General features: G+C 43.4%; 2 protein-coding genes across 9 annotated transcripts; both read right to left on the bottom strand.

The window, feature by feature from the left end:
* Nucleotides 1–5,631: 5,631 nt before the first annotated feature.
* LOC125545658 lies at nucleotides 5,632–12,451 on the bottom strand. Of its 5 annotated transcripts, none has more exons than XR_007300148.1 (7): nucleotides 12,254–12,450; nucleotides 10,369–10,662; nucleotides 7,635–7,820; nucleotides 7,157–7,243; nucleotides 6,994–7,052; nucleotides 6,733–6,909; nucleotides 5,632–6,422 (listed from the first exon to the last, which is right to left on the bottom strand). XR_007300148.1 is itself a non-coding variant. In XM_048709678.1 (7 exons), the coding sequence occupies exons 2-7, from the start codon at nucleotides 10,645–10,647 to the stop codon at nucleotides 6,339–6,341; spliced, it is 777 nt and encodes a 258-aa protein (XP_048565635.1). In that variant the 5' UTR covers nucleotides 10,648–10,662; nucleotides 12,254–12,451; the 3' UTR covers nucleotides 5,632–6,338. The 5 variants fall into 5 exon arrangements, 3 of the variants coding, with proteins under 3 accessions (XP_048565635.1, XP_048565633.1, XP_048565636.1); XM_048709678.1 differs by having other exon boundaries at nucleotides 6,799–6,880; nucleotides 12,254–12,451; XM_048709676.1 differs by having other exon boundaries at nucleotides 6,733–6,880.
* Nucleotides 12,452–12,877: 426 nt separating this feature from the next.
* On the bottom strand, nucleotides 12,878–18,994 carry LOC125545656. 4 transcript variants are annotated; one of them, XM_048709673.1, is made up of 9 exons: nucleotides 18,761–18,994; nucleotides 17,418–17,577; nucleotides 17,133–17,295; nucleotides 16,844–16,908; nucleotides 15,007–15,960; nucleotides 13,978–14,091; nucleotides 13,505–13,795; nucleotides 13,373–13,429; nucleotides 12,878–13,237 (listed from the first exon to the last, which is right to left on the bottom strand). In XM_048709673.1, exons 2-9 carry the CDS (start codon nucleotides 17,517–17,519, stop codon nucleotides 13,061–13,063), a joined length of 1,923 nt encoding a protein of 640 aa, XP_048565630.1. In that variant the 5' UTR covers nucleotides 17,520–17,577; nucleotides 18,761–18,994; the 3' UTR covers nucleotides 12,878–13,060. The 4 variants fall into 4 exon arrangements, with proteins under 4 accessions (XP_048565630.1, XP_048565629.1, XP_048565631.1 ...); XM_048709672.1 differs by having other exon boundaries at nucleotides 17,418–17,561; XM_048709674.1 differs by having other exon boundaries at nucleotides 17,418–17,561; nucleotides 18,766–18,994.
* Nucleotides 18,995–21,348: the final 2,354 nt, after the last annotated feature.

The following is a 21,348-nucleotide window of genomic DNA, read 5'->3' as shown; positions in this document are numbered from 1 at the left end:
AAATGATGGTAATAAAATAAAATTGTGAATGTTGTTATTTACGTACTTCATATTGTTCGTCAGAGTACCCGCCCCGCTCACAGGTCGTGTGACGGATGGACTCGCAGACGTAGTATCCACAGAAATCATTCCCTTGTTCCTGCCACAACCACTTTACAAGAAATAGAGGTCAATCAAACTGATAAGCAAGAATGCTAAATGGTATTGATGAAACTAGCGCTTGAATCACTAGGAGATGCGCGGAACATGCTACTATAGTACTTACTTTCGGGTGTCTAAATTCCAGCTCCTTCGGCAGTCCCGGAACTTTTCTGGTGAATTTTCTCCAAACCCTGCCGGACAAAGAAAACAATTACTTGATATCAGGAAATGAACAAAGTTGCTGATATGGTGGATAATGATCGATTTAACTTACTTCTTGAGGATTTCAGTCATGTACGCATACTCCTGGGGATCTTTTCGTTTAGAGTCCAAGACGGTTACTACTTCCTGCTTAAGCCTAATCTCTAGGAGAATATAGTGGAAACTGCACACGCATGCATAACTCATCAATTACATTACTATAACCTGGACTAATATATAAGGGAAACCGAATATGCACAAGACAGTAACACTCACTTGAAGTTGTAAGGAAAGAGTATTATATCTTTGTTTTCATTTTTTTGAATGATCGTAGCAAGTTGGCCTCGGTATCTTCGGGACGATGTTCAACCTCAGTTGCATCTATGAGATATGTGTTAACGAACCCAATATCACTTTGTCTTTTCTTCAATTCGGCGATCTTCAATCTGTATAATATAGCGAGGATAATTATAAATACATGCAATGAAAGAGATGAGCTATATAGAGAGACTTAATGACAGAAGTAGTAGTACTTACCGACAGTAGCAGGTGATCGTTGTTTTATCGAGGGCCACTTGATTAAAAAACTGATAGAACTCCTCAAATGGAATAGGCAACAGTTCAATTCCAACGAGGTCATGCTCCGGTTTAACTCTCGCATACAAAGTACTCCTCCCCCAGACTCTCTGCATATTTTCAAGTACCAATCATGTAATCTTCGCATCATTGTTGTTAAAGATTTTTCATCTTTGACGAGAGGCTTCTGTACTCGTATCTGTGTATCTGCACCTCCATGGGATCATAATGTACATCGTCGGGCAGGTAATCGTCAACATTGCCATAACCGGGCACCATCCTCGGATCGACGACGTCGCTAGGCACCTTGAGCGGGGGGCACGATTGCTTCGCTTGTTCGCCGAGCTGGGCAATTTGTTTCCCAGCTGCTCGTCGTTCTTTCAGCCTTTGATCACTGACTGTACTTCCCGACCGCTCCGCTTCGGCCCATGTCTTTGCAATAATGCGCTCATAGTTGCCTTTCGGCGGAGACTTGGGTGGTTTTGCCAGGGCAGCCAGAGTGCGCTTCACTTTCACCGGATCTACCTTCTCCTCCGGAGGTGGATGTCTCTTTGCTTTCAACCCTTGAAACCAGTCATCCACTTCGGTTCGCGCGATCTTCGTGTTCTCCTCCGGGGTCCTCTCGTACGGTAACTTCTATGGACTCTTCAGAGAAGGACCGAATCTGTATGTCCTCCCGCCTCTGGTTATACTGCTAGACGCCGGCCGAGCAGACGAAGCGGTTGTCTTCTTTACTTGCTTACGAGGCGGAGGAGAAGGACTACGACGCGCCGGAGCAGCTGCCGGAGCGGCGGCGGGTCTCTTCCGCCCTTGCTGACGAGGCGGAGAAGGAGGAGGCTGGCTGCTCGGGCGCGCCGGCGCAGGCGGAGTGCCGCCACGCGCCGGAGAAGGAGCCGGCCGAGGGCCCTGATCGTCACTCGCCAGAGGAGGAGGCGGTGGAGGAGGCGGAGTGCCCTGACTCACCGAAGGAGGAGGAGGAGGAGGCGGAGGCGTCCAGTTCGGAAGGTTGATGAGCTCCTTCCGCCATAGGTATGGAGTCTTCAGAGCAGACCCCAGCCGAGTCTCCCCTTCACCGGTAGGGTGGTCAAGCTGGAGGTCCTCAAATCCCTCCGCTATTTCATCCACCATCACCCTAGCATATCCTTCTGGAATCGACCGGCAGTGAAAAGTTGCGCCGGGTTCAGTAGGATAAACAGAGCCAACAACCGCCTTGACCTTCAAATTCATCCATTGCGTTATAAGGTGGCAATTTTGAGACTCCGTGATAACTTCCGCGGGATAGCTGGCAGGAGCCGTCAAGGCATGCTCCGGCTGAAGCAGCTCTAATAGTTGTCATCGTAGTCTTCTTCTTCGCCGTCTTCCATCATAACCCCTATTTCTCCGTGCCTAGTCCAAACATTATAGTGTGGCATGAAACCCTTGTAAAGCAGGTGGGAGTGAAGGATTTTCCGGTTAGAGTAAGACCTCCTATTCCCACATTCAGTGCATGGACAACACATAAAACCATTCTGCTTGTTTGCCTCAGCCGCATCGAGAAACTCATGCACGTCCTTAATGTACTCGCGGGTGTGTCTGTCACCGTACATCCATTGCCGGTTCATCTGCGTGCATTATATATAATTAAGTGTCCAAATTAATAGAAGTTCATCATCATATTAAAACCAAAGTGCATACATAGTTCTCATCTAACAACATATAGCTCTCCAGAGCATCTAATTAATTAAACCATACATTGAAACTATGTAAAACATTTCAATGCGAAAACAAATGCGATCATAATCGCAACCAAGATAACAATTGATCCAACGACATAATGATACCAAGCCTCGGTATGAATGACATATTTTCTAATCTTTCTAATCTTCAAGCGCATTGCATCCATCTTGATCTTGTGATCATCGACGACATCCGCAACATGCAACTCCAATATCATCTTCTCCTCCTCAATTTTTTTTATTTTTTCCTTCAACAAATTGTTTTCTTCTTCAACTAAATTTAATCTCTCGACAATAGGGTCGGTTGGCATTTCCGATTCACATACATCCTAGATAAATAAAATCTATGTCACGTTGGTCGGCATAATTTTCATAAACAATAAATGAACCAATAGTTATAAAGATAATATACATACCACATCCGAATCATAGACAGGACGAGGGCCGACGGGAGCGGATACCAAAACCATCGCACTATATAAGATGCAATAATAAATGTAAGAAAATGATACAAGTATCTATCTAAACATACAAGAGGCTCACCACGGTGGTGTCGGTGATGAGATCGGCGCGGGTGATCGACGGCGGTGAAGACGGGGACGGGGCGTGACGGACCGCTAAATCTAGACAAATCTCGAAGAAAATGGAGTTTGGAGGTCGAGCTTCGAGAGGAAAAAGGTTAAGTAGTGTGGCTCGGGCATTCCATCGAACACCTCATGTGCATAGGAGGTGAGCTAGAGCACCACAAAGCCCTCTCCCCCTCGGCCAGAGAAAAACAGAGCACTGGGGTGCTCTGCTCGCGAGCGAGGGGTATATATAGGCACCTCATTGATCCCGGTTGGTGACATGAGCCGGGACTAAAGGGGAGCCTTTGGTCCCGGTTCAAGCCACGAACCGGGACCAATGGTGGTGGGCCAGGAGCGAGGCCCATTGGTCCCAGTTCATCCCACCAACCGGGACCAATGGCCCACGTGGCCCGGCCGGCCCCCCTGGGCTCACGAACTGGGACCAATGCTCACATTGGTCCCGGTTCTGGACTGAACCGGGACTAATGGGCTGATCCAGCCTGGACCAAAGCCCTGTTTTCTACTAGTGCAGCACAAAATGCTCCATCTTCCAGCTGTCATTTGCGTAGACAACCGTCCGCGCGTACTCCTGAACGGCAAAACCTGCCTGCTCTACCATGATGTCGGAGACAACGCCACAACAACGGGAACAAAGCAAAAGGAGAGACACACCTGATGAAGTCGCCGCCGCCGCCTCGCCAACACCATCCATGGACCCTAACGTTGCTGATCTGAAGTATCGGCAGACATACGATGCCATCAACTCCGAGACGCCGTCATGAAAGGCACCACTAGTGTGGGAGTGAAACTGAGACAAATATATTCGTCCGCGCGGCGCTCCCACCATCCCAACGACGCACCATGACCTACACCCCCCCCCCCCCCTCCTTTCCTTCCGCCGGAGCAGCAACAAGGGGGGAGGGGGCCAGTGCCTTGGCCGGTGGAGATCGGTGGAAAGAGATCGCGTCCATAGTCGCCTGGCTGATGACGGCGGCTAGGGTAGGGAAAACGATTGAACGGCGTCAGGCCGCTTTTGCGCCCCAACATCATTTATTTACACCTGATGTTCTTCCGTGTCTGGCTAGTAGTATTAATTAATGCACTTGTTGATAAAAAAAAGTGGTTTACCGGCTAATAAATAAAGAAAATGGTCGAGTGCCCCGGCAGGAGCAGCATGTGACGGCGCCTCCGTGGCATGTGGCGCTGCCCCCGACCGATCGGGCCGGGCGGCCGCGTGCGCCGTTTCCTGGGTTTGTAACTTGCACCGTCGTCATGCACGCACGCTGGCACGCAGGTGCCTCCATGGATCGATCGGCGGCATGGTGCGCCCGGGCCTTTTCCGTTAGGCCAAAATGTCAGGGAAGTTGGGTGACGCGGTGCTCAACTGCTGTCTGCTGACCCCATCGGCCGCCGCATGCAGAGCAGGCGCGCGCGACGGCGTGCGTTGGTGGTTTTGTCAAAGAGCCATGTTTTCATTTTTTTTCTCAGGGGTCAAGACTCAAGAACGATGCATTGCATCGAACATCAAGATGCATTTTTTTTGCATAAAATACCTGTTGTGATTGATCTATGAAGGAGTAAGCACATGTGTAGAAACTAATAATATCTCGAGAAAGAAGAGAGATAAGGCGAGAAGGAGTGGGGCGTGGGGCGTGGTGGTGATTGATGGTCGGACTGAGCGGAGGCATGGGATGGACGATGCCGGCAGCGTCCACCATGCCAGATTGTTCCAGAGGCTTCATTTTTTAATTGCTCAACAATAAGATTGTGGGGGATAAGGATGAACAAGGGAAATGTGGAGAGGTGCAGATATCTTTTTGTAAAATTATTATAGTTTGCTTTCTATCCGTCATATATAAATCGGACGGTTTATATTACAAGATGACAGACACACCATCATCACCAACTCGATTTTTTATAAGAGTAGAGAAAAGATACTCCTTCCATAAAGCCTTATGCATTCTGTTAGTTCAATTTGAGGACAGTTACTCCCACTTCTATTCCGCCTCTCACAGCACTTAAAGTTTCTGTAAAACCAGTGGCTTTGCGTGAAGTGGTAGGAAATAGCATTCCCGAAAAGATAATATACATATGATCAAATGTATAGCTTTATTATTCAGTGTTATGCTACCCAACGAAGCATAAGGTCACTCCCAATTTAAAGAATGCATGTGTAAAACAAAGAATTGAAATACATAGAATTTCCGCATACCTAGGTGTTTGATTCACAAAGACCTTATTGATGGACGTGGGTGTCTCTTGGGCATTCTTTTTGCTAGACGACGTGTTTTGCAGCTGATCACATAAGTATACAAAAATTTCATTGCCCATCCGCGACTGCCCAAAGCAAAAGTTGATAACATGGTATCCATATCACGGATTCCCTATCAGAGCACTAGAATATGCTACGTACAAAAGCAACACCATTAAAATGTTATGTTACTCTCATCGATATATTCGATTATCTCACAGCAAAGCACATCACTCACGCCTTTTCAAAGAGGAAAATAAAGGAACAACATGGCGAGAGCTTTAATGTTCTCATTTAAACACAAACCGAACGAGATTTGATTGACGCAATGCAGCACTCAACCACCGGCCACTCACACAATCTAGGAGGCTTTCCCCGTCGGTTCTTTATGCCCGAGCCTTCCAGATCATCTGCCGGAGAAGGACCAAACACAAAGAATTGTCGCAGAGTCGCGAAGTTGACCCGATATCTTTCGCGCACAGAAAGGCCTCCATTGCTGAAACTTTTGCAGAAACATTGAACAAGAGGCAATATGATAAAATGAGAAGGCGTAATCCCATAACAGTGGAGTGGAATATCTGCAGGAGCTGACCAGGATTGATTTGCAATATGGCATGCAAAAACAAAATTGTCACCAGTGCCATAGTGGTCAGTGCACTAGTTTCTGCAGCTCTAGATAGCGGTTATGATGTCGCTTTTGATGCTACTCTCCTTCTAGTATTATCTTCATACAGGTACAACAGAGATGTTGCATTGGCAGCTAGCTGAAGCTAATGTATTCCTTTCTGCAAAGCACTACCACCACCTACACTGGATTATACTAAAACTAACCATAGTATAACCTGAACGATACTTTAGATGGACCGGCAGTTACTGCGCATGGAACATCTAGGGAGGGGTGACCGTCCGATCTTGTTTTGCTTTTAACGCAGTTTCCACATAGTAGTACAGTCTCCACAAAGTTGTGTCATCCTAAGGAAATGGAAGCAAGTGAGGATATGGTGAATATAGTACGTAATAAAGTAAATCAAGTGGAGATATACGAGACTTGAAGCTTCTGCAAACAAGTAAATTTAATAGCAAAGTTAACGCAAAACATGCTGTCATTTGAAGCCTGCATCTAACATAACACGTATGTACCTCTCATAATTTCATAAAGACTAAAATAAAATTCCAAACATATCTACATGGCAGAATCATGGTTGGCGTAATAGTAAGTAGCATGACCAATGTCATTTACTTAAAAGTAAAATTAAGTAGTAGGAACAGATAGGTTGAGTACCAGTCTTCCTAAGTTGAATGATACTTTATCAGAAACCGAGATTTCAGGTCTCCTCATTTTAACTACCTCCACCATGTGATCAAGTGCCGTCTCTGGGAGTTTGCGGACGCGCCTACCAAGTTCAATCTTCTCAGGAGTGGTCATAGATCTGACAGTATGCAGCAATTCAATAAATTTCTGCATACAGTAGATGTATATACAATCTTGACAGTCAGCATAAGTAGGCATATCACTCAAATTGAGACAAGCGACATATGATACCTGCACTTGGATGCCACTGTGTCCAGTAAATCATAAACACCTTGCTCCATTTCAGCAAGCTGAAAAAAATGTCTCACTTAAATCCTTAGAATAACTCATGAAAAATATGTGTAAGATATTATTTGACAAAGGATATTTCATAACCACATGCCATGTTGAATACCTTCCGCAGCAACCCATCGGAGAACATCTTTGCAGCCTCTTGACGTGTTTTGCCACTTTCTTCTATCAGCCGGATATCTCTTGTGAGCTGCCAGAAGCAAAAGCCTCATCTGTTAGGCTGCTACTGCTTTGGCAATTTCTGAAAATGTTCTTATAATGGAACCACTGGTTTGGTGCATAGCCTAACTCATTCTCACATCATTTGACATGAAAGACCAACAAACAAAACCAGTCACCTATTTTTTCGGCAGGATTATGGTTGGCTATTGCAAGTGGGTACAATAAGTATTTAAGTTTCCCCTCACAAAAATGGCAACAAAATTGCATCCACTATTTGCATTAATGGCCATCCGATTCTTAAAAAGGTAGCTGGGATGAGGGTATTCTCCTTAATCTTCCATTTTTCAAAGATTAAATGTTGGATTGGCTGAACGAAACGCCTAAGCATAACAGTTAGGTATAGAACAAAGATTCTTCACCTGTGCAAAGATATCTGAATCAATATGACCATGCGATTCTTCATAAGCATCGATTGTAGAAACTGTCACAGTTTTCTGTTTTTTAACACTTGGTGGGGCGATACTGTCCTCATACGATCCGCTTCCATGGTTTGACGGCAACTTCTCAGACCTAAATTCAGATAGTGCGAAAATGTAACCAAATATCTGCAGCCAATTTTAGATATTAGACAAATCACAGCAGTTCTGCCTGAGCAATATCAAAGAATCTTAAGTTAATAACCATAGTACTGTAACTTCAGAAGCTTATGTAGACAGATAGATCGAGAACCCTTAAAACATTGGAGTAAAAAGAAATAACAAACTACTAGGTTCGACATGGCTGAAATATGACTATCGATACTAGGTCTATTTTATCGTGGGCTGCCCAACCACCCAACTAACACAAGAGGATTATCGTGGGCCAGCCCAACCGCCTAACTAACAGAAAAAGATTAGTCCTTCCCGGCCAGCACAACCGCCTAACCAACAGAAAAAGATTAGTCCTTCCCGGCGAGTCAAACCAGGTGACCCCTTATCCTCGCACGAGCAACGACAGCCACATATTCCTTTCCTCTATTTCTTCTCCATCATCGACTCTTCCCAGATCGTCCATGCGCTGCCTCCCCGATCCGTAAGCCGCCTCCGGCGAATACACAGACGAGCCAAGCCTCCCCAATCGTGTCCCTCCTATTCTCCTCCCTCTTCCTTCTTTGCAACAACGGCGGCGAACGACGACTGTAAAACGCGACTATGTTTCCCGATGGCGGAAACGGCCACGAGAAAGTGCCTGTTGCAGTTGTGACAATGCTCCTGTTGCAAAAGGGTCATATTACAGCCTCATAAATAAAGTTTCACAAAAAACGCCATGTTTGCAATTCCATCAAGGGCCCTATTGCAATTGTAACTAGGCTCTTGTTGCAAAAGGGTAAAGTTACAACCTCGCAAAAAAAAGTCATGTTTGCAATTGCAACAAGAAACTTGTTGCAATTGCGACAAGGGTCAAGTTGCAGTGGGGAAACAAAGAAGAGGGATCATACGCATCATAGATCGGACGACTCATGACCCGGCCGATCTTTTAAGAAGATCAGTGGGCGGACGCGTAGCACACCCTTATAAATATGCGCTAACCTTGCTACTTGCACTCGTTGACTTTTTTTAATCTATCGAGCACATAGTACTAGTATATAGCAATATAGCTCTATCAGTAAAAATTTAGCCATATGTGTAAAGTTGCTAGTTTGCTAAATGACATGGAATATCCATGAACTATTGCATCTGTTTTTTCAATATAAATTATATATTTTGCATGCTTGTGCTTTTTCTAGGATTTCAAGCAGAAAATTGGAGCCCAAGCCCAGCCCAACAATTGCGTTTTTAGGCTAGGCCTACTGAACCGAGCTGCCTATGCCTATGTTTAAGCCTACAAGAGCAAGGAAAGAGATTCTCGTTAACTAACAACGCATTTGGCAATATTTGGGAAGGGGAATGGGAGTTTAGAATAGGGTGTTGTATTGAGAATAGAAATGGGTGCATCCATTTATTTACAATCCTTTGTTTGGTACATAATAGAAATTTTGTGTGGGAATTTGAAGAGAAACTATATTGCCTAGTTTGGTTTGTGGTAATTGACAAGGGACTAGATAAGGGAAGGTAATGTATGTTATGATGAAGTGTCAAGATGGATCACTAAATCAATTCCCTTTCAACTCCGAACCCTTACCCAACTCCCATGCCTAATCTCTTCTCAATCCCCAACCCGTAACCAAACAATATATTTCAAGTCATGTACCCCTTCCATTCCCTCCCTAGCTCTAACTAGTAAGGTACACGTGCATTGCACGCATGAGATTTGGTAACCAAATTATGAATAAATACCACACTATAGCATGTAAGCTTTGAGTCATATATGCATGATGTAGATGTTCGTTTAATTCTTATAGTTCATCTCATTCAAAATTAATTAGTTTTATAAAAAAAATCTATTTTAAGATTCATGGAATTGTGCATTGTAAAGCATAAAGTAAAAACAAATAGTGACAATTCATTTAGAATAAAAAAAGTTTGGGCAATTAAGATATGGAAGATTCTAACAAAGGAGAAGTGCTTGTGTTTTGAGGTTTGTGCATTATGCTTAAGTTCAACCATGGAGTCTTCTAGATTGTACATGTGGCAGAATCTGGTGGAATGTAGATGATATCCAACGGCCAGTAGTGCTCGGATTTGCCATCTCTGTACCGTCGGATTGGCTTCACCAACGACCAACTTTCAAAGTTATTCACACTATATAGGGGTATAGATTACCACCCAAACACATTGTAATTGTTTGTTAGAGCCTATGATAATAACTCTATGATATTGGTCTTATTTTCACCCTAAATGAACCAAATGAATAAGACCCTCACAACCTTAGGCATACCAATAGAATCAACACATTTAACACTAGCCCATTGTGCATGTTCCCAGAGGTAGATTTTGTAAGAAAAAAATGAGATAAACTCCGTACTTTCCTAACTCCATCGCTTCCTATGCCCATTATAGTAGCATCAAGTCGACCAATTCATCGGGTGTTTGGATGGACTAGTTGTTAATGGAACTTAATGTAGTATGCGGGTTAACAGGTCACCAACATCATCATTGAGGATTGTAAAAACCTCATTTTGAGGAATGGCATGGAACATAGTGGATAGAAGCCTAAAATGTGAAGTATTTGTACCTCATCAACTTCATCATTGAGGATTGTAAAAACCTTATGGAGAGCATGCTTTAATCTCTCCATGGCACATTTTGATAGGCCCCTAATTTCTTCCATGAATAATGGAAGAGAATCTTCACCTGCTTTGCGGTTATATTGGGCCATAACAACTTCAGTTTGTTTTGCAACTCCAGTAGAGAATGTGCCTTCTTTTCCGAGTAACAACTCAGAGATAATGTTTTTATAGTGCTTGATATGATCAATTCCAGACACATTTCTCTCAGAAGAGTCTCTTGACATCTGAAAGATTTGGTACTGCAAGTAGTAGAATACAAACAATGATATGGATTAGCTATTGTGGCAATTCAACAAGTGGGCTAGAAGATGGTACATATCTAGTGGAATACTCTTCATGTAGATATAGAAAAGGAATCAAGGGGAGACACATCTCATCCTTAGATAGCTAATCCCATTGGTATGGGGATCCACTTTGTTAATTCAACAACACCAAAGGGCCTATACAATAGATCTACCAACAAACAGTGCTCTAACAATTGGTAGGTCAAGTCAAGATCGGTAGAAGGTTTAAAGATAAGTTTGAAATAGAGCTTGCTAGCGAGCTCAAGCTCACCTTAGAGATATCTCAAACTCGGCTCAAAATGAGACACAAACATGTGCACTCATAAAGAATAGAGTAAGCTCAGCAATTTCAAGTGGGCTTGAGCACGACTTTGACAAAGTGCACATTGACAAGACATAAGAAAAGTAGTGATTGTTGAGAAGACCAAGCAAGTTGTTGCAAGAAGTTGGCCAAACATCATGCAGAGAATCAACATCGATGGTGTGGTTCCTCATAAGTCACCATCTATACATTTTCCATAGTTGTGCATTGGAATCAAGAGTGCGGGGAGAGAAAGGCAGATGTTGGAGGAAGCGAGTGAGAGGCCTCCTAAAAGGTTGTGTGCCTCCCTGACGGGCCCATGGATGTGTCACATAAGAAATTGGCTCGATATGTGTCCATAATGTCAAAATGAAGAAAATACCAAAGTGGTTCAGATTGAGAATGTTGGTACTGTGAGGAAATCTGGAACAAAATCTCAATTTATAACTAAGAGTTAATCTTATGGCCTCTGCGAAACAAATGATTCTTAAAGCATTGGATTCTACAAAGAATGAGACTATCATAACATATAACAATTTTATAGAGAGAATGTCCATGCAAAATCTTTGATCCAAAGGGCTTCGTATGGATTAAAATACTTCGATCCAAGGAGGACTTATTGATAATACCATGAATGAATCAATTACATCCTCTAGGTCACATCCCATCTTGATATTTACCCAAAGCTTAGATGTTTACCTAACACTTTCTTGAACTGTTTTTACTATCTAAATTATTACTTGTCTCATAGTATAAGGTGCATCATGATTTGTGTAGGCAAGAGTTTGATGAACAATTACTCTACTAAAATAGGAATCCCTCCGTACGGAAATACTTGTCGGAGAAATGGATGTATCTAGAAGTAAAATACATTTAGCTACATTCATCCTTCCAACAAATATTTTCGGGCAAAGGGAGTATAATTTATGTGACATAAACATTATATCATTAGAACCGTGTTAAAAAATAGTTATAAATATCACATAAGTTACACATCACTAAAATAATTGTTGACCAAATCCTTGTCTTTAGCGAATTATAGTACGCCTTGCATCATGGAACGATGAACCCACTATAACAGATCTACTTCAAATCTATCATACCTTTGTCAGATCTACATCTAAACACAAAATCATGACCTAAAACAAAACAGATCTATGAAAAAACATCTTTCAAATAGCCAAATAGATGAAGAAAAAAAATCCATTTCAAAATCAAAAGTCGGCCAAACTCGAAGATCCGTACCCGGGGAGGCAGATAGCACGCGCACGAGCGGATCCTTCGTTTCCTCCCCTCAGCGCAGATCCCTTCGCTTCCGCCTGCCCTAATTAGATTAGATTAGATCGATCCCTTTCTGGGCGCTTCCTAGGTTTTATAGCCCCCGACGGCGCATCGAACGCGGCCGTGGGTTCGTGGCCCTCGGCAGGTCCCGTGCGAGCAGCCCACGTTACAAAAGTTGGACTGGGCACAGTTAGAAAAAAAAATGTTGGATGGGCTAATTGTTTTCAGCGCTGTTTTTGTCATGTGTAACAAATGGGCTGAGCTGAACAGCTAACTGGGCCAATTTGTCGTGATTTTTTGACACAAAGGTCGAGTAATTTCCATGTACCCCTAAAAAAAAAGTAATCTCCGTGTCATCTTTTACAGAGTGCAACTACAGTACAGAGTACAGACAGTAATCTTCTTCGAGTAGATTCAAAGTCGCCCGGTGTTGTGTTTTCATTCCATTGCCGGTGCACATGCATCATTTTTCTTTTTGCAAGAAAACTTCCGATATATTCATCCTTATATGCATACTTTCAGTATGACCTACCTCGAACGTATGGCAAGCTCTATGAACATACTGTACATAAAATACATGCTGCGAAAGAAACCAGGTGAGAAGGCATTGCATTGCATTTTGCAGGCGCGGTAGATTATTTACATTGCACATGGAGAACGCGATCACAACTTCGTCGCGATAATAAGTGTGTTCGTCGTCCACAAGCGTACTACACCTACTATCTCTCTCGGATGTTTGTTTTTTCATCTACTTGCCTTGCAGCACATGGATCACAGGAACCCCGATGAACCTCTCCCCTGTGCCGCCTTGCTGCTCTGCCCTGAGAACTTGATTGCCGCCGCCAGGTTGCCGGCTTGCGGCTGAAGCTCAGCTAGCTCTTTCACTCGTAGCAAAATGGCCGGTGGTATTGGAATGATCGAAGGGTTGCTTTTCCGCGGACAAACACCCTGCTCAGCACCATTGAAGAGTGAAGAAAGTGAGCAATCAGTAATCCAGGAGCAAACAGGACAGGATGGGAATAACTGAGCTGATTGGAAAAAAAGTTGAACATCCATATAAGTTGAAAAGGGAGAAGTAATTACATCATTTTCCGGCGAAAGCTGTGTCTGGCTGGCTCTTAGCAGATTGCGCCACTTATCCTAAACAACGGCAGCGTGATCCATTAGAAAACCAAATCGTAAGGAGTGAGTGAGGAACTGCGAGAGTAAACCCACCTTGAGATCCACTGAGGTGCGGTAAGAATATGAGGCAAAGGATAGTCTTCTAATCTCAGACCATTTGCCAGGCCCGAACTGAGCCACGCCATCGACCAGCTTCAGAACCTCGGACAATGTCCATGCTCGATGATGCTTCCGCTTCAAACCCCGCTTTGTTTTCGTCTTGGCATCAGTTCTGCAAATATCCTCTGGCTCTATGGAATGAATCTCCTTGTTATCAGCTGTTTCTATATGCCCTCCTTTCTTCTCAGCTGTTTCTATATGCCCTCCTTTCTTCTCAGCATTTTTCTAGTACCAAGATGGACAAGAGAAAACATATCATTGCATGCCAAACACGGCCGCATTTGCAGTTCAGTAATAATGTTTGAAGTAATATGTGTTTCAACATACATTTCTAGCTAGTTATTATCAGCTTCTAAAGTGTACATTTTTCCTACGTGGTCCTACATGATCAGAGGCATATGGCATACCGTTAGTGGAACTTCCACGGCACTGCTTGCATGATTCACATGTTCACCATCTTTTCCCAACATCGTCTCAACTGCCATCTGAACCTCAGGACATTCCACAGGTGGATCATCATCCTGTTATTCAAGGTATAACATAAAGAGCATACTGTGAGACATCCAAGAAATAATGTGTGACATCTAGTGAGACATACAAAAATAATGCTAACACACGCCACAATTACTAATAACGGCTCAGCACAACAATGTGGCAGGTTGCATTAACTTTGTCTAATTAGGCTATCGTATGTACTTTTCAGGCTTTCCCCATTTGGACCGGTTGGCTAATTGGTCTAAATTGTTCTAACAGTGCACTGGGCATGATATGGCAATGCAAGTCTTCCTTGACAGTTATACATTAACCTACATGTCAGACACAGACTGTAGAGATATCCACAAGGAAAGATTTGTATTGAAGTGAGGCCAACATGTTAAGCTCTTTAAGAGACAGCATGGGCAAACGTTGTAATGAAGGTTCAGAGATTTATCATATTTTTCTAAGAAAATGGCAGAAGGAATTGACAAGGCAGCGAAATAGGGTAATGAGTTCAGTGAACAAAAATAATAACTCAATTAGGTACTGAATAGAGTTGCTTGAAATATACACCCTCTGTTCCAAAATGTAAGACGTTTTGGCAGTTTAAATGGAACTGCCAAAATGTCGTATATTTAGGAACAGAGGTAGTACCACAAGTTTCTTAGGTGAGAATCTGGCATGTGAGCAGCTGAGTATATAGTGATTCTATCCTACTTGGGCCATACTGATAATAATATGCCAAAATGTATTAGCTATGTGTTTTGTTTAAGTCTCAACTGTTTTGAGAACAAAGCTACAAAGGGCACAATACCCTATAAACAAAATCCATCTTCAAGAAAATAAAGAGAATGACATGTACCATCATTACCAGAATGTAGTAACTTAATGTATGTGTCTCTTTGCAGTAATAAAAAAGGCAGACGATTGCAAAGCTGTAAAAGTAAGTAGATTGTTACCAAAAATGAAATGAAGTTTCTCCGAGGACGCCCTCTTCTCATCCTTGACGCATAAGGAACATGTACACTAAATCCTCCAAAAGTATCCTTCCGGGTAGGATAAGTTATACTCAATGAATCAACTTCTTGTAAAGGAGTAACCCGTTGTCTGAGTAACACCTCACCATGTGCAACCCTTTTTCCTGGTGAAGAAAGCTTCCCAGTGGAGTCAAGTGTCTCGGTATCTGAGAGCTCCTCAATGTACCTTTTTGTTGGTTTTCTAAGTCTCTTAGCGGCGCCTTGTTCATCCTGCAAAGTTCCTTCTGATTCATCGTTGTCTGTTGATACTCCTTTTAGCCTATTGGAGGATCGCTGTTGGTCCTCACTCCGATAGTAAGAGCAAGATGGTGTATCTCTCTCATTTCCAGGACCCAATACTTGATACCTAACCAAAGAAGTAGCCTCAACCTCAGCCTTAGGTATTCCTCCAATTGTAGGTAGCTCGTGTTTGGCATCCTTGCAAACTATTTTATAATCTTTAACTACACAGCCTGAACTTTGAACATCGCAGGAATTGGTCAATCCCATTGTAATCCGTCTTTTGAGCCATAACTTGTCCTTGACAGTAGTTTCGCGCCCAAATGTGGCTCTAAATGCTTCCTGAAGTTCTCTAATTGTAAGATTATCCAAAGAGACTTCTCCTCTTAAAATGGAGAAGTCGGGAACTGAACTAGTAACTCCAGAGACAGATGGTCCTGTAGATGAGTTATTTACAGATCTTGAACAAGCATCGGTCTTTTCTTTTTCAGCACTGCAAGAGTCATTTAATACTGTTGATTTTGGAGTCTCGGTGGAAGCATTGTCCTGGTGAACAATGTTGTTATCGCCTTGTTCCGTATCTGGTTTGTGATCATGAACAACTGTACACTTCGAGGGAATATCAAGCGAGTCATCCGACGGTTTTAACCTGTCTACCTGCGCAATTTATATGCATCAATTAAATTCACTGATAAGTAGAACATAGACAATGTGTACAAGAAGGATTTGTAGATGGTTTAAATATTTAAAGCAAATGATCCAATAACAATAAATTGTCAAACCCTGAGCTCAAGCATTAATCGATACCATGCAGATAATAGGCCCGCAATTTGTTAACAAGTTTAGTCCACCGCTCACAATTTGTTAGTCTAGAGAGATTTGGTTAAAACTAACAGCAGCATACTCACTTATTAGCCACATGAAAAGACTTTATCTGCACCACAACAAAGAAACCATGGTAAAGTAGAAATAGCATTTATTGTTAGTTTAGGCATGGAAACTTGATTATATTTCAAGTCTACTATGCACTATATCAATTCCGATACATGCATCCATTTCTCCATGTTAATTATTAATCATGTTCTAAAATATCTTCCACACATATATGAGAATTCCAAATATGAAGGAAAGCTTAAGCATGAATGACAATGGCGCTGCTTGAGTAGGAAAGACAGAGCTGACTAGATGACAATACTTGGTGCTAATTCCAGAGGTTGTTCAAACTAGATCTAATACGTACTCATATATGCATATAATGTAATATTATTGAAGTCATGGACAAGGCCTGTTTGCAACGCAGGAATCATATAGGAAACAAAATCATGCTTCAAAACATGGCAAACTCTGATTTGCAAATTTTATAGAAATTGGGCAGCCCATATGAAAACCATGTCAGATTTAGTTTCAAACATGACCCGAAAGAATCATGTGTACACACCAAACCCATTTTCTAGTAGAATAAACCTATAGTAAAATAGCAAATCTGACAAGCTTAAAATCATGGCAAATAATGATACCCCTACAAAAGCAACATACATACCTCTAGGTCAGCATCAAACTGTTGTGTATGTATTTCACCATTAGTCTCTAATTCGGAATACCCCTCTGCACAAGTTTAATAAGCAGTAAGCATCTTAAGTAGTCAAAGGGGTTGAATTAATGAACTTTGTATGGACTATCAATATGATGCATGAAACATGAACTTTGTATGGCTAAACTGCATCCCAACATCACAGCTTAAATACTGTACTGTCCAATGAAGTAAGATCATCAAAAGGAAATGATATAGCACTGTAATAATTCGAACTGAATAAAGATACTGACATCACCTTCAAAGTCAGGCTCCTTCAGAAGCATGCAGTCATTAGTAAAAAAATCCTCCACATTTCCTACATCATCAATAGAAGGCAGATCAACCTTGTCATCAAGAAACTGTTCAATCTGCAGGACTTCGTCCTCCGTAGGAGGAACAAGCGTTCCATCACCTTCAACCTTTTTTAAAAGAAAAAAAACGTTTATCAAAGGGCTATAAGCAAATGGAAACATCACAGTGAGTTATGTACCTTCAAATATAGCCAAAGAGATACAGTACAACTAAGAAAGTCAGAATATACCCGAACTAGCTGGTAAACCACGGGATCCAAACTGCCATTCTCTTCAAAGTCATTCCCTCCATTCTTAGTCTCCTCAGCATCTTGTAGAGTTTCCACTTCCATAGATCAGTACAAACTTCATCCAATGTTCGTACTAATCAAATCCTACCAGAATGGAATTCTAAAATCAGATGGAATCAATTCAAACTACAGTATAAAGCCATCCAAGAAAAAATGAAGGTAAGTACGTAATAGTAACACAGCAGAAGCAATTGTTAATGCTGATCGAACAAAGTCACCAAGAGGAAAACATGTCGTAGTGAATAAAACTGTGGCAAACAAAAGGATTCAGATGATAATTGTTCATCAATCATCATTTTCATATACATAAAAAACATGGCATAATTGGAATGCAATCTAGAGCAGAAGTTCCTTGATTATATTCCTCTTTTGACCTGACAAGATTTCATGAACACATTTCAGGCTGCAATCTAGAACAGTATGTAAAGCATCATCAATGAAGCCACTGATATTTTCTCCAGGTAGTTCTCCCCATTACTGATTAAAGGGGTAGTAACTGACTTCAGCTATGCTTCCAAGATTAACAGAAGTATCTAGTTCTTCGTATGGTTAGCCGAGACCCCATTAGCCAGTTCCTGAACAATAGCACTTCCTACATACAGGAAATCATCCCCAGAAAAACTAACAAAAGGGCTAACATCAACAGGAGACATTCAAGAATCTACTAAATTCATCAGTGGTGAAAGCACCCCGTGCCTGAAAATAGCTCTGCCTACTGTTCAATCCACACTTCGACCGTCAATTCCACTGTAAATCAGCTTAAGGATACGGTGACTTAGCATGGATTCCCCACTGTGTTTACTACATGGAGAGCATATAGCTCCAGTTAAGCAAACAGAGCAACAACAAAAAAACAACTAAAAACTACCTAAATATGCGCTGATATAAATTATCGGAACAATCAACAAAACCAGGATACAGCTAGCAGCGCAAAAATGGTCGATTAAAGCTACCAGAGCAGAAATTACAGCCGGTGATTAAGCGGAACCGAGCTCTGTATCACCTCACGCATCACGAGCGGCGGCCTCAAACTCAAAACTAGACACTAATCCGGCACCACAGCGGGCTCTTCCACAATTACCCCCCGGCCCTCCCCGCCAGCTCTGCTGACGTCACTTCGCACCGAATCAGAAATCAGGCGCGAAATACAGCGCGATCAGGCGAAATCCCGCGCGCCCGATCACGCGGAGCTGAAATTGACTCGCCTATCACGAAATCTACCGGAAAACAACCGCGAAATAAGCATAGGAACGCGGCGATCGGGCGGATCGGGCGGAGCGTACCTCACCGCGATCAGCAGCGGCGGCAGCGGAGGGCGGATCCCCGCAGCATTGGCCCGATCGGCCGGGCCGAGCAGCCGGCGGGCGGATCAGATCGCGCGAGGGCGGGGCGGAGGCGGAGGCGGGGGATCGCTCGGTGGTCCGCTCCTCGTTTGCTTCGTCTCTTCTGTTCTCGGTATGGAGGGGAGCTCCGTTTTGGTGCGATAGGGAAGGGTGGATGCGAAAGGCAGAGAGAGAGAGAGGAGGTGGTTTCGAAAAGGGGGGAGGGGAACTCGAGGGGTGGGGGTGGGAGGGGCTGGGCGGCCGGGATCGGCTCCGGATGGGGATCCGACGGCTGGGGGGCAAGTGGCCGGTGGGGGAGTGGGGAGTGGCGCAGCACGGGAGAGCCTTCTGGAGCACGCAAAGATTGGGGTGAGCGAGCGAGCGCTCACGTCCGCGAAAAATTAGAGCCGAGTAAGCAAAGCGTGCTGAGCAAGACGTTTAGAGCATCTCTAACAGTACTTTATATCGCGGACCCTTAGGTCCTGTACAATGATAAATGTTTAGGGAGGTGCTTAGAATTGTATTAACCGGAAACTTGATACATTTGTGGATATACATAGACAAAACACTGTGTCCCTAGTAAGCCTCTACTAGACTAGCTCGTTAATCAAAGATGGTTAAGTTTCCTAACCATAGACATGTGTTATCATTTGATAAACGGGATCACATCATTAGGAAAATGATGTGATGGACAAGACACATCCGTTAGCTTAGCATAATGATCGTTAAGTTTTATTGCTATTGATTTCTTCATGACTTATACATATTCCTTCGACTATGAGATTATGCGACTCCCGAATACCGGAGGAATACATTGTGTGCTATCAAATGTCACAACGCAACCGGGTGATTATAAAGATGCTCTACAGGTATCCCCGAAGGTGTTTGTTGGGTTGGCATAGATCGAGATTAGGATTTGTCACTCCGGGTACTGAAGAGGTATCTTTGAGCCCTCTCGGTAATGCACACCATAATAAGCCTTGCAAGCAATGTGACTAATGGGTTAGTTACGGGATGATGCATTACGAAATGAGTAAAGAGACTTGCCGGTAACGAGATTGAACTAGGTATGGAGATACCGACGATCGAATCTCGGGCAAGTAACATACCGATGACAAAAGGAATAACGTATGTTGTCATCATGGTACGACCGATAAAAATCTTCATAGAATATGTGGGAACCAATATGAGCATCCAGATTCCGCTATTGATTATTGACCGGAGAGGTGTCTCGGTCATTGACGGTGTCCTGGACTAGGGGGTTCTCACTACGTCATCTCTCGATCTGTTAGATTGGGCCGAGGACCCCATGGTCGTATACTCATGGGCCAGTTCGGACAGCTGCCGCATACAAGGAAGATTCCAAAAGACTTGGCGATCAAGACAAGGACTTCTCCCCACCGGTGTATTCGGTTAGGACTCTTGTTATCATAGGCCTCTGGTGTATTATATAAACCGAGGCCAGGCTAGTCGATAGATATATAACAACAATCATACCATAGGCTAGCTTCTAGGGTTTAGCCTCTATGATCTCGTGGTAGATCAATTCTTGTAATACTCATATCATCAAGATCAATCAAGCAGGAAGTAGGGTATTACCTCCATCGATTTTGACACCGCCTCATGTTACCATTAGCCTTAGACGCACAGTTCGGGACCCCCTACCCGAGATCCGCCGGTTTTGACACTGACATTGGTGCTTTCATTGAGAGTTCCGTTGTGTGATCGGCAAAAGGATCAATGGCTCACCTGCAGGTCAACTGCGACGTCGGCATCTTCGTCGCCGGCTCGACTGGTCACCTTGGCTCGACCGAGGACCGTGCTCCATCTCCGATCTTCATGTTCGGACGGGGGCCTTCTTCAACATCAACTCCGATCTCTATCATGATCATAGCAGAATCATCCATGGAGCTCGAGGGATCAACATCAACATTGTCCTTGGGCGGTCGTGCTATTTTTATGGACAGCGAACTTGTATCCGCCGTCACCGCCTCCTTGAGCGTCGGTTTGACGATTGCTTCAGTGGAATAGTGCGGAATTACGTCTACAACAGTCATGCAAAATTTTGTCGAGTTCTGATGGAGGAATCTCTGACAATCTACGATATACCGGAGCCCTGTCAAATATGGACGGGAATCTGGACGAGTTTAGTGCGTGGTCTCCAGAGCCTAGCTCGGAGGTCCTTTGGAAGATCCAACCGTTGATCTACTGCAGAATTCCCATATCTACCACCCCTCCAAATTTCAGCTCGATCCGACGGTTCAAACTCCAGGAACCTTCCGATGAGTGGACCGATTTTCGGATCTGTTTTCTGCGCGAATACGGATCCGACTCGAATTCATGTTTATTTTATGAACGTAATATTGGACAACCTTTTTAGAGGAGTTCTCTTCTAGGGTATTGTGCGCCGTTTTTAAACACGTGCCCGTAAAATTTTAAGCCTCCCCTGAGGTCATCTTCATCATCATACTGGTGTCAAACCAGTCCGGCAATATTGCTCCAAGACTGCCGACCTGCGCTAGACGCGTCGTCACTTTGTTGAGCCGAGC

Source organism: Triticum urartu, chromosome 3 (genome assembly GCF_003073215.2).
Source record: "Triticum urartu cultivar G1812 chromosome 3, Tu2.1, whole genome shotgun sequence".
NCBI classification, from domain to species: Eukaryota; Viridiplantae; Streptophyta; class Magnoliopsida; order Poales; family Poaceae; genus Triticum; species Triticum urartu.
The sequence above is the reverse complement of the archived record's forward strand: the minus strand, read 5'-3'. Positions and strand labels throughout refer to the sequence as shown.